Source organism: Boleophthalmus pectinirostris, unplaced genomic scaffold, assembly GCF_026225935.1.
Source record: "Boleophthalmus pectinirostris isolate CB_2022bp ecotype Guang Dong unplaced genomic scaffold, ASM2622593v1 HiC_scaffold_7, whole genome shotgun sequence".
Lineage (NCBI taxonomy): Eukaryota > Metazoa > Chordata > Actinopteri > Gobiiformes > Gobiidae > Boleophthalmus > Boleophthalmus pectinirostris.
The window spans coordinates 17,986,531-17,999,948 of NW_026571473.1; the positions used below are offsets into that span (position 1 = coordinate 17,986,531).

A 13,418-nucleotide genomic window follows, 5' to 3' on the forward strand; every position below is an offset into this window, starting at 1 on the left:
GTTTGTGTGCTAAACATGTGTGAATGAAACAAAACAAAATTCAAGGTATGTTTGTGATCAGGAAACATTATAACATAGATCAGTAAAAAGTATAATATGGGCTTTTAATAATTTTGACAAAGGCATATAAGTAGCATCTATATCTTCATCTTTAGATTTATTTTAGTATAATATGGGCTTTTAATAATTTTGACAAAGGCATATCAGTAGCATCTATATCTTCATCTTTACTTTATCTTAGGTATAATCAATCTACTGTCTATCAGGTGATCCTACCAGACACCAGCTATACCTCTCCTTATATTTACCAAAAATAATCTAGGCAGGATTTGAGATCTGATTTTCCTCAGTGCAGAGCTTGTTCTCACTTATAATGAGAGTAGATCAGAGAGAGGACAAAACTACAGAGCCTCAGCTCCACAAAGAGCCCAGCCATTTGTCTGTACTCCACAGGGTTCAGTTTAGATTGGGGATCATTTTAGTCAGGCCTTTAATAACTTTTAAATAATCTCTAAAATGTTTTTTTATACTTCATACATTCTATGTAGTATCCAAAAGTTGATAATTTATGCTGTGTTCATTCAGTCTGAAAAGTGGATTGGAATAAGAAAATTAAATGGCTCATGTAATCATGAGAGTGCAGCTCCATAAATAATTCCCAGTAAAAGCAGAGAAGGGGGTTGAGGAGGTGTCCTGTCTGGAGGCCAGCGACTGTTCCTATCTTTAAAGGGGTCAAAACTGACTTTATGAGCTTTTAAACATATCATAACTGTACTCCCTCAACATTAGTTTTACTGCATGTTTGAGTAATCCTATATCCTGTATTTGAGGCTTACCTACCCTCTATCTTTGCCAAGTGCTTTGTACTTACTTACAATAATTTTTAAAATTCAGACATCTGATGTGTATATGTAGAGATCAGATGTCTGACATTTTTCAATAATAAAAACACGTCAATTGACCAGTTTCTATTACTAAGCCATTTTAAAACAATATTAAGCATTACAATAGGCTTTGTGCAAAACAGCACCCATCAGCCTCACTGTTGGCATTGATACTTCCTGTCCAGTTTTTATCTCCATGTGGTTTTGCTGAGTCATGCAAACATTTATTAATAAATATTTAAAGATAAAACAATGAGCAGGGAGCTGCAGGTTGACATCTCTAACAACATGCTAAAAAGTAAGCAAATGCATTGAGATGAAGTGAGCCAGCTAGCTGTCCACAGAGCTTATTAAAAAAATGTATAATGGTGAACTACGTATGTACTGCTTTAATGCTACACAGTTGAAAGCATGATATGTGATCTTTAAGCTGACGAAGAGGACACTTTTCCTCTGAAATGTTCCTGTATTTGTGACTGAGCCTGGTGCTTGTATTTGGCAGAGCTTCAGTCTTGGTGGCGGCGCAGCAGGAAACCGATATTCACACGGAGTGGCGGGTGTGATCAGCTCTCACCAGACCGTCGAGAAGTGGTTTATATAGAAAGTGAGAGGAACAATCATATGTTTACACCTGGTGACACATAAGGTGTGAGCACAGTCAGCCCAACAACTCCTTTCACAAGACCGCCTTCCACATAGTCTGACTTTTTTTGAGCATTTTAGGGCAACTTCAAAATTAGCTCAACAAATACCACAATATGTTACTGTTTATGTTATCACTACACATGTGGGTATTAAGTTTGTATGGTACAGATTTGCAGGGTGAAACCTCATTCACTATGATAAGCTGCTTACTGCATTTGTCAATTTTCACTGTGTTTTGTTTAATTTAGAATACTTTTGAGAACTGGGCTGGCCAATAGGTGATAAAAATAAAATTTGATTGTGATCTCATTGATGCTGTACTTTTCTGGTAAAACTTCTCTTGAATGCAGCTCTATGTTACACGAGACCTTTTCCCTCACCTCCTACTGGCCTCAGGAATCTTTTGAGTGACAGGGGGAATGAAATGTGAACTTTCAGAAGAAGCAGGTGACTTTAGATAGCCCTTTAAATAAATTTTAGAGTTAACATGAATCGTGATAGAAAAATAAAATAAAGATGTGATCTGGGTCTAAGAAAACTGTGATACTGTTTGTCTTCCCCTTAGTAAAACAGTTTGATGTACTATTGTACAAGTGTTTTTGTACAGACATTAGAAGAACTCGTCTCTGTCTGCTTTCTGTGTAGGCTTCTGAAAGGTCAATGTTACAGTGGTGACTTACTGTTGCACTAGTGCTGTGCAAATAATGGCTCTACAGACATTCAGCGGTGTGATATTACTACTGCACCTCCTTCATTATGTTAATCAAGTGGTAGACTCCTTGAAGACTTTCACATGTGCAAACCTCTTCAGCTTGTATCCGTTTATGTGAAGAACATTTAAAATAAAAACTTACTCTAAATTTTGCTTGTATAAAACTAATATCAAAGCTTTTGTCAAAATTTAAAGGAACACAAGAAACATCCAAGCTCTTAACACCTCATTTTATTGTCCCAACATTCAAAAGTACAAATAATTCAAACACAACAGTTTTATGAAAAAGAAAAAACAAACATTTACAGCAAGATTTTTATTTTTGTTTCCAGTTTCAGAAATGACCTAAACTAGCAAGGATAACATGAAGTCATTCATCGCAGTAATTGGATATAATAATAAGAAGAATAAGAATACTAAGAATAATAGCAATAATAATAATAATCATCATCATCGATAATTCTTAAGTAATAACATAAGCAGGAGAGATAGAGCGAGCTGTGGTCTAGAAGCCCGACAACTTTTTTTAAATCTCTTTTTTGTTTTTAACGCTTTGTTTATAGATTTTTCAGATAGTAAACAAACACATCTCAGGAGGATAAACTGAAAACTGACAATAAGGATAAAGGAGCCGAGTTCCTCTGTTCACCTTCCCTCCTCCACTACAGGCTGCTTGTTCTTACTGGCACACTGCCACTATAAGGCGCTACAGGGAGATGTGAGCCATAGGGGGCGGCCTAGAGTCAGGTGACACAGCCCCGAGTTCAGACGCCCAGAAACACAGTCACACATGTGGAAGAGACGCACATATACCACCTGTGTACACAGTATATGTGATTGTATGGAGCACACAACAGGCACGCACAAGAGGTCAGAGGTCATACAGTGGAGGAAACACCCACAACAAAGAACATTCTACTGGGGTCGTTGCATAATTCAGCTCCCGGCGACAGCGGGGCATGAAGGGGTCTGGTTTGTGGTGATGGATTCAGATCTGGTACAGATGAGTCTATGGTTAAAGTGTCACATGACTGAGGTGAGAGTGGAAGTGTTCCAGATGCTCTGCACACCTCCTCATGTTTTCAAGTCTTAACAACAAACCAATTCTGTATTAACTCCTGGAACCATTCCATTACCTATACCATTCAAAATATATAATATATATCATATTAGAGTATATAAAATATAGAATTGGTACAATTCTTTTTCATACCTTCTATATTTGAGCAGCAACTGCTGTAAAGAACAGTTGGTGTGCAATGGTACAATTTAAATATTTGTTGGTAGGTCATTTGAAAACATGATGACGACATTTTTCAAAAATATGCTTTGATCGACCTTAGTCCAGTGCAATGAATGACCCTCATATCACAATGGGCTTTAGCTCCTATAAAGTGTTCAACAGAGCTCAATGAAAAGATAGAAAACTGAAAAAGAATGCTTTCAGACCCACATTTTTGCATAAGGTTTCATCACAAAGCGGTAGTAAGTGGAGGGAGGGTGTGGACGAAGTGGCTTTTTGAACTACACAAACTTATCACAGGTTATATTGAACCAGAACAACTGTATAACATTCTATTAAGACTAAACTTTATTGAAAAAAGATCTTAAGATATCATTTTAACAAGACAAGAAAAAAGCAATAGCAAATTGAACTATTAACTAGGTTATGCATAGCGAGTAACTGTTTCTAATAATAAGGGAAGAGCGTCCCCCAACCCTCCAGACATTTTTTTCAGTTTTCTTGACTTTTAGATTTTTTATATGGTCATTTTGATATATTGGTACAAAGCACAAACGTACTAAAAGTTCTCTCAGTGCAGTGGACTACTGGAAGAGCCTCTCCACTAGTCGCTTTGTTCCCTTTTGCTCAGAAACGCCCCCCTCCCTGTACCAGAATACGCAATACACAGACAATGAACCAAATAAATACATAAATATACACACATAAATTAATCAAGTCATAAATAGAGAATAAATACAAATAAATAGAAAAATAAATATTTTTTAATCCGAAATCAACAAGTACAGTTATAGTTGAAGCTTTTGTTTCTTTTGCCGCGGAAGTAAACTCAAAAGTCGATCCAAAACTTTTTTTTCTCCACAAGCAACATGACAACAATTGAACAGTTCCTCACAAGTTTTTCTAAGTAACTGAACCACCACTTCATAATAAGTTGTCATATGAAAAAGACAAGCTCAAAGGAAAGAACAGTGACAACTCAGATAGTAGATATTGTAAAACAAATGTAGACTATATATATTTATATATATCATCTATTTGTACACAGCAAAGAAAGACACAGTTGTCATAGATCCTTTAAGGAAACAAATATCTAGACTAACAGAACTAGCTAATCATCAAGAAGTTTAGACAAACGTTTCACGCTTAGCAACAAACCAAAATGTCAGCAAGCCAAACAGAAAAACTCAAAGTATAGTTCAGTGATTCTACACGGCCCTGCGCAATCATCTGGTTCTTAGCAAAGATATGGTCTCACCAGATTTGGGCCCACAATAAAATGAATACTCAACAAAGAACAGCAGCTCAATTCAATGCCAACATTGAAGTATTTTTTCTTTAAACAACACATAGAACAACAAAGTTGGATATCTAAGATATGTGAATAATGTAGTATAGCACCTACCATTGATCGCTAAAAGGAAGTTTCTTTTCAAATGTAACTTTTAAACACAGAAACCAGAAAACAAATGTGTGTATAATATGCCTTCCCAATGAGAAACATCTAAATGTATTTACTGAGATTCTCTACCGACTGATGACAAACAGGAAAACAAGTGGACAAAGTCTTCTTGCTTTGGGCTCTGGACTATAGGATGGTTAGGCCTCTGTATAAGACCCCTCTCCCTTCCCTTTTGGGTGTCGCTGTTGAATAATTACGCACTAGTACATGAAAAATACCAAAATCACCTGCCTCTGGTTCACCTCCCCTTTTCACAAAACCTTCCGTCTAAAAAATCACTGCCATCTTTGAGTCCCCAAAAAACGAACTGAGCGTTTGTCCTATAAAGTACCATAGCAGAACGACAAGACAAGGTGGTGTCCCCCGCCCGCCCCCTCCCGCCCAGCCCCCCATAGTTAGCCAGTCAAAATATTTTTCTCTTTTTCAAATCCAGATTCTTGTAAAAATTCTTCAATATTATTCTTTTAATTATCATTTATAAAAATAGATCTTATTTCTCTTTATTTTTATCTTTTTTCTAAACACGTTTTTTTTTCCAAGCAAAGAGATCTTCTCTTTGGCAACAGTGTTATATTCTTCTTAAATTACTGAACGTGTCATCAGGAAAGCTAACCCATCCCCCCGCGCCCCATCTCCCTGAACCCGTGAGGAAAGACTATGTTTTGTTTGCGATACAAAACAAAGACATGTTATAAATTTATTTTTCTACATTAGAGTAAGCGGGATGGCACTGTCCCGTCCTCGGTAAGGGGAAGTTTCAATACACAATAAAAATGAGAGATGGTTCACTAATTTATAAAAGAGCCCCCTCCCGCTCACCGTCAGGGAGGTCAGAGTACTAACGACAGTGGATCCGGAGTTACAAAAGAAAAACACATCCTGAATCAGGACAGAGAAAAGGTTTCAATCTAAAAAGGACATTCTCTTCTCTGAAATTAGGGAATGGGGGTTTGCTACTGTTTACACTGAAGAGAAATCATCAAGAACAACCACAACGAACAGAATATACAACAAAGAGAAGCCTGCGTTATAACAGGAGCTTCCAAAAACTTATGAACATTTTCATCATTTTTGTAATACTTAGGCAACATTGGCTTATAGGTCCAAAGTTATAGTATAAGCCATAGAAGTAGAGTTCAATTGGTTGGTTTGTTGGTTGTGTTGTTCCCGTTGGAGTTAGCTGTTGGATGGCTGTTATAGTGTGGTCGTGGAAGGGCCTAAGGGAAGGGTGGAGGTCGAGGGGCAATTTTGACCCCTGGTGGTGGGGTCACTGCTCGCTCCGCTCAGAGTTCAGGACTTGTGTGTCTTGTTAGTCTTGAAGGAGACTTGCAAGACGCGGTCACCCAACCTGTAGCCGTTGAGACTGGCGATGGCCATGGCCGCCTCGTCATAATTCGTCATGGTTACGAAGCCGAAGCCTTTGCACTTGTTGGTGTTGAAGTCACGGATCACTTTGACATTGTTGACAGCGCCGAATGGGCCGAAGAGCTGCCACAGGACACTCTCGTCTGAGTCTGGGGACAGGTTGTAGACAAAGATGCACCAGCCCGTCCCTGTGTGGCCTGGGATGTTCATGCCCACCAGGCTGGTCATGCTGTCGATAGTGATGGGGGAGAACCTGTGAGAGAAGAGAAATAAGACAATATGGTCCATCAGACATGTAAAACAAAGGCTACAACCACCAAGTAACCTACCCACAGTCCTACATCAAACTATAGAATACTTTACTATACTAGAACATTTTTTATTAAACTGTATTTTTGGTGTCAGTCCCAAGCCCGAATGACCAAATAAATGGAGGATATGTATTAGGAAGTTCATCTGATATAAAAAGGGGACATGCTAGAAGCAAAAATAAATTGTTTTAGCAAATTACTGGTACATGCCATACTGTATAAAGAAAAATTAAAGCGCCAATGAAAATATGGCACATTGTGCATCTGTTTTTACAATATACTGTAGATGTACTAAATAAAAGTGAATGCATACATGAAGAGAGTTTGTTTAACTTCAGTCATATTCTACTTTGTTGATGTAGGACTGTACCTTCAGTTGTTAGCTGCTGGCTGCAGTAGCTTTGTCTGCATCTCAAATGCCTCGCCTAAAGGCCTGATTTAAACTATTTGCATTTAGTAGTCCAAGCACAGACACTGATCTCCAAAGCAAATAATAAATGAGTTAGAAGGCATGCACAGCTGTTTGCTCAGTGCATGTATGCTGGAGATGCAGCCCAGTGTATATGTGCCTATGTGAGCTCTCAAATCCTGCCTGATCCCCTCACTCCTCAAAGGCCTCCTGTTGCGACTGACGACAATGTGCTGAGCTGTGTTTCTGCTCAAGGAGATGGAGACGGCACTTTTTTGTCTTTTTTGTGTGTCCTTGAGTGGCTCTTTTAAGGGCTAAATTGCAGGAAACTGATGAATTAAGCAGTTGGTGGAAGAAATCATCAGAGATCATGCACCATCCTGCTAAATCTGCTCTCATTCACTTCATAATCTGCTGCTTTTCTTCAGATGAGATTTTGGTCCTCAGTTGACTTCCTTTAATTGCTTTTCTGCTCAAAGCGACTGAGAAAAGTGGAAAATATCCCCCACTTTTAAATAAAAAGGTAAATGAGATAAAAAGGTTCATTTCTTATGCCACATCTCACCAAGAAACAAATAAGGGCATTATTGGCTGTGTTTTAATTGAGATTTCCGCTTTGCTGCAGTTGTCTGGAAGAGTGCAGCTTTCATAAGGGAAGGAGGTGAAGGGCACAGAGAACGAGCTAAAAGGAAAATGGAAGCACTTTACAGCCCAGTGGCATTAAGGTACAAAGTGTATTCCTCCCACTCCTCGTGCAGTCTGCAGCCTTTTCTGTTTTCTACTCGTGGCACCGATCAATAGCACTGCTCACTGCTCAGGCCCCGCCCTCCCCTTTCCTCCAATGACTATATATGGCCAGCAGTCACTACGACCTTCCTGTGTGACTTTGGTCATGCACAGGCTGCTGCTGGCTTTGTGTGGTACCAGGACTATTAGACAAGAACAGGCCTGGTGACATTGGCTTCAAGGGCTTTCAATTTCAACGTGTGGGGAGCTTTATCATGAGTTAAGTCACAAAAAATGACTGTATTTCCTGTGGGTCTAAACACAATTTAATGCAGGCATAATAAAAGCACATCTGGTGGCATTTTCTGGGTCCACTGCAGACTGTTTGCAAATAAATAGTTTGAGGTTATCTTTGGTTCATTGTCTGTGGCAACCTGTTTTGCAACATAGTAAGATGAATAAAATATTTTCTTTATCGTGTGGGAGTCTTTCTTGCCTCATCATATCAGGACCTGTCTGACATGCTCAACTGTGTATGGTGGACCCCGCTGGGTACATTGGTATGCACGAGCAGAGAGTGGGGGGCATGCGAGTACGCAGGGGCGCTTTGGAGGTTAGCAATACTGTGAGGATGATTGTCTCTATATGCGAGTGCGAGCACTGGGTAAATGCATGTGGCTGTACCCATCAGAGAGGGTCCGGACACTAACCAATGTTACACACAGGCCCTGAGGTTGCATAGCAACAGTGTGGCTGACCAGATAGCTATTCTTCCTTTCAAAACCCAACCATTTTCAGCTTTTACACCTTTTGTTTCTGTCTATAATAACCCAGGAAACAGGAAATTAATAAGGTGATAGGCAATAAAAAGTGCTCCGAAAACACTGTTGAAGAAACTCACACAATGATGAGCAATGTTCAAGCGTATGACAAAGACAACACCAGAAGTTGCTTGTTTAGGGTGTTAAGAAGGAACTGAGTGACCCTTGTGCTTGTAACATGCCCTTTCACACTGTCAGTATATGAAGTTTCTGTCTGCAGACTGTCTACTAGGGCTTATGTAACACCTATGGCAGCCCAAAGCAAAATGAAACATGGAGGTGAGCGGGAGGAGCTGGAGCAGAGCAGTGCCGAGCAAAGCTGGAGCTGTCTGCAGTGAAACAGTTTCCTGTTTCCAGCAGGATTCAGGATCATCCAGCCTTGTCAATGTCCCAGCCAAATGCCACGGCTTTGAAGCGGCTGCTGCCAACACATTTAGGGGAATTTGTCATTTTGATAATATTATGTCAGTAATGTTGATTATGTCTCAAATATCTGCTTGCATACATCTCAAACCTTAACTGAACTTGTATTGTGTTATAAGTCTGACATATTTAAAATAGGTTTTCTCAAATTGGTTAAATGTGACAAGGCCGGAGACCCTAAATCCAGATAAATACACCTCAAAATAAGAACTACAACCAAGAAGTTGTTCCGAACACACAACACCACCACTATAATCAAAACAAAGCAAATTCATCACCAGTGAAAATAAAGAGATTATGTTCTCTTTTTATACCTAAAATGAGTCAGAAACCAACTCAAGCTGAAGAGGCAAAACCAAACAAATCAAACAAGAGACTGCAAAAATACAAGGCAACACAAACTAAATAATAACCACAACCAAAGAAAACAATATTGAAAAATCATTGAGTCAACATGGACATCTGGCATTGGGTGAAGTTTTAATTACCTCTTTACGCCATAGGCCATATTAAGCAAATTGTCCAGCCTGTAAAGAGAAGGAGGGTTCTGGGGTTAATGGTGGGCAGATGGTTCGCGTCACTCAATGGAACTAATGTTTTAGTCCCTTTAGGAACTACATGGTCTTCCTCACTCCACAGCAAACAAACACACATAACTGGCCCATTACTGAAAATTATCTTCATTGTAGTTGGCACTGTGTCGTGCACCACACAGTCACTACGGTCAGATTTCCCAAACTATTCATCGATATTGTTCTAGCTCAGTTATATTGCAGGAAAATCATCAAGGCACACTTGAATTGCAGTGCCTCACTCGCTCGTTATTTCCAATGCTACTCTTGATTCTTAGTCAGACAGTATACTAGCCATAATATAATTTATGTCTGCACAAATCTTCTGTTTAAATACAGCCATAACACACTACACTGGTATACGGTCACCACAGAGATAATGTGATAAACAATAAAAGGTTAAAGGGAGACACGTAGTGCTTAGTAATTTGTTAACTCAATTAAGTAATTAACAAATTGAGAACATCTGAGATGACGGAGAAGAGGGAAATGCCCTTCGTCAGAGTTCTGTCAGTGTAATGGCTGGTATTTGAATAATGGTGAGTGAGTAAGACACAGGATGGGGACTGGTATGTTGATGAGGCAACCCAACTCAACAATTAAACTAAGTACAACATTTAGCAAGCCACTATGAATCTGGGTCTGAAGCAGGCATATTTAGTGAAATGTCTGACACTCTACATCCAAGCAAATAAACCAGACTCAATACATTTCCACGTTTAGCTAGAGCAATACTGCATGTTTTTAGGATAGTTTATGTGGGCAGTTTGAAAGATTGGCCTTCTTGTGCGGACGCAGTGGGCTCAGTGACTCAATGACCTTCATTACTCACGCGGGTCTGGCCTGTCTTATGTCTTATTAACTTCTCTGGCTTAATGGACCAGGGCCACAGCTAACTGAGCCAACAGCTGGCTACTGACGTGCCATTCATTTTGAGAATCCTACAGATTTGGAGGTGACTTACAGGATAACATTCTTGGTGGTGTTTGTTGTGTTTTTACATTAAGTTTTAAAGGCAAATAGTAAGATGTACCTAAGTCCATAATAGTGCTACACAACATTCAAAATCATTAGCTTGCACCTAGTGAGTAACCTGGTTTGCCTGTTCATGGTTATAGTATGAGTCGATGGACACACATGTCTAAACATTATGATTAGAGGGCTACTGGTGCTTTAATTAGTCCATGACAGTGGAAGGAGCAGAACAAGCTGCAGATCTGTAGGTAAATGAGTCAATTGGAAAGATATCTGCTGGCTGCCGGGCCCAGGGGCTACAACAAAACAACCTGCTGCTGTGCTCCTGTCCCATTGGCCCCTCTCATGTACCCATTCCCACTGAGGCACACTGAGGCACACTGAGGCACACTGAGGCTCTGATGCACGCTCACCTGCCAGCTCTCCACACCGCCTCTCCAAGCTCCACACAAACAATAGGGCTTTTGTACCTTCATATTACACAATGTAGGAATGGAGGCTTTTGTCTTCTTTTTTTGACAAAAATGACTTCAATTAAAATTGGCCCTTGCCCTGGATATAATAAGGCTAATTTGCTAATTAGTATCATTAGTTAACAGCAGAGAATCGGAAACGAGTGGGTATCTAGGGCTTGGTGTATTATTGGTGTCGATTATGTTTGCTGTCTTGGAGAGGGACCGTACAAGCACATTATACATTAATTAGAGTTACAGCAGGCCCACATGATTAAGTCACACAGGATGGGTATAATTAGAACTGTAGGAGGATTTTATTCTCTCTATTTGAATGTTGATACAAATGTGTTTCTTGTGCAGCCTTAAAAACCTGCCCTATATATGACATTGTTGAGAGGACATATCAGATGTGTGAGTGTCCTCTGCTCCACTGTGAACTTGCTTCTGGACAGTTACAGAAGGAAGCGGGTGCATCAGGCACATCTGTGACTTCCAAAAGTGAGTGCAGGTTTAAGCAGGGCATCCTGGGAGCAGGGGAACACTGAGGAAGTGTCCTATGGATGTGAGCTGTGATGAGAAGCGACAGCGCTCCTGCAGAGCCTGTAAATTGGCTTGGCGTATCACAGACACACAGCCATGCTACAGCGGTGTCACACCAGGGAGGCTGCTCCACAAGGAAAAATACTTTCTAAGCTTTGACTTTGATTGAGAGTAAACAGCATGATGAGCTTACTCCTCCTGAAGGAGAGAGAGAAAGGTGCATGCACAACTCTGAGAGGACAGGAAGATATATGCAATAATGCAGCATAAACTAACTTTAAAACTTTAAAAATATTTAATGTCTTAAATAATTGACCATAGTGCAAAATGTACACAGTAATAATAATAAACTTGGTTTGATAATTTACAAATTGACAATTTAACAACAGCCCTTTTGTGAAGACATGAAGCTTGTTTGCCTAATATTATTCTGTAGACGTATAAATGCATGTTTTTGCTCGAGTCATCAGAGAATGGAGCCACTATGAGCATGATGAAATGGAGTGAAATGTAACACAGTGAAGAACAGAACCCCACAGTCTCTTCTGAACACTTCCTGTTTGATGAGGGCTGGGCTTGAGTATGACGCACACCTGTGCCAGGTGCAGCAAAGCACCTGTTTTCTGTAGGGGACATTCTACCACCTCAATGAATGCATAGTACAGAGAAAGGAACATAAAAGCTAATAATAAGACAATTCCCAACCTTTTAACTCATTGGTTTAAGTTCTGGATATATGTGATATATACATTTCTATGGTAGATTTATTTTTGTCAGTGTAATATTGACTAATATAGTCTTTTACACTTGTTTCACTTTGTTGCGTCATATTTTCTCTAGAATCATGTGCACTTGGCTGAAAGGTCTGTGATTCAGTGGCATTTCTGGCAAACAACATTTAAAAGTCAATTGTGGTGCAATCATTTTACAAGTTCAAAAAACAAGATTTTCTCCTAAAAGGGTGGGAATATATTCAAATACACAAATAAAACATTTTGGTCACAGTTGTTCCCTCCCATGTAGTGGTGTCTGCAAGACACTGACCTGAAGCGCTGGGCCTGGTGGTGCAGGGGGCCTGGGTATCTGCGGTTTGGGGACTGGTACAGCTGTGACAGAAGAGCCTGGCTGGTCTTCTGGCTTGGGTTATTGGCGAACTTGACAGTGATGGGCTCGGCAGCTCCGGACGGCTTCTGTCCGTTCAGACCCTTGATGGCCTCCTCTGCTTCTATCCTCTTGTCAAAGCGAATGAAGCCCACACCTCGGGAACCACCTGAGGGGCCAGCACATCACAAACAAACAAGCTCCCTTTACTTTACGGGGTTGAATCACAACACAGACGCAGGCATTATGAAGACTGTTGAATGACATGACAGGTATAACTGTGGGCTTAAAAACATCCTCAACAAATGAGTTAAGATTGTGATGGAAGGTATATCACAGATAACATCAGAATAGAGGTGGTGAAGGCCTTGACAAAGTTATATATATTCAGGCCACTCTGTTATAGCACAGTTTACAAACAGAGCTTTTTACAAAGTGCTGCACCTGTGAAATAGAGTGAAATAGTAGTCTCTTTCACATGGGCATCTAGATGAATGATAAACTAGCATCAAACTTTTAACTCCCCTTTACAGTCTATGACTATGACAGACTATGATAATGATGCAGAGCCACACACAGCCCCAAAGTCTCTACAGTAGCAGGCTTGAATTGTCTGTTTCTGAAGCAGACCAGTCCTTTCTCTTCATGCATGCTGAACACTGACATTTGAGTGGTTTTCTTGGTGATATTTTTTGACTGCCACCTGAGAGAAGCATTTAAAGACACTCTTCCTGGGAGGTCTTTTATTGGAGTGAGTGCGCTGCATGTAGCTGA

At 40.0% G+C, this 13,418-nt stretch overlaps 1 protein-coding gene across 1 annotated transcript in view; it reads right to left on the reverse strand.

Moving 5' to 3' along the window:
* Nucleotides 1–6,134: 6,134 nt before the first annotated feature.
* The window catches only part of elavl4 (ELAV like neuron-specific RNA binding protein 4), a 60,703-nt gene continuing 53,419 nt past the window's right edge, over nucleotides 6,135–13,418 (reverse strand). Inside the window, exons 6-8 of the mRNA XM_020924760.2 lie at nucleotides 12,588–12,813; nucleotides 9,490–9,528; nucleotides 6,135–6,564 (exon numbers count right to left, since the gene is read on the reverse strand). Coding sequence (XP_020780419.2) covers nucleotides 6,237–6,564; nucleotides 9,490–9,528; nucleotides 12,588–12,813 — 593 coding nt within the window. The 3' untranslated portion in view covers nucleotides 6,135–6,236. The remainder of the gene's footprint in view (nucleotides 6,565–9,489; nucleotides 9,529–12,587; nucleotides 12,814–13,418) is intronic.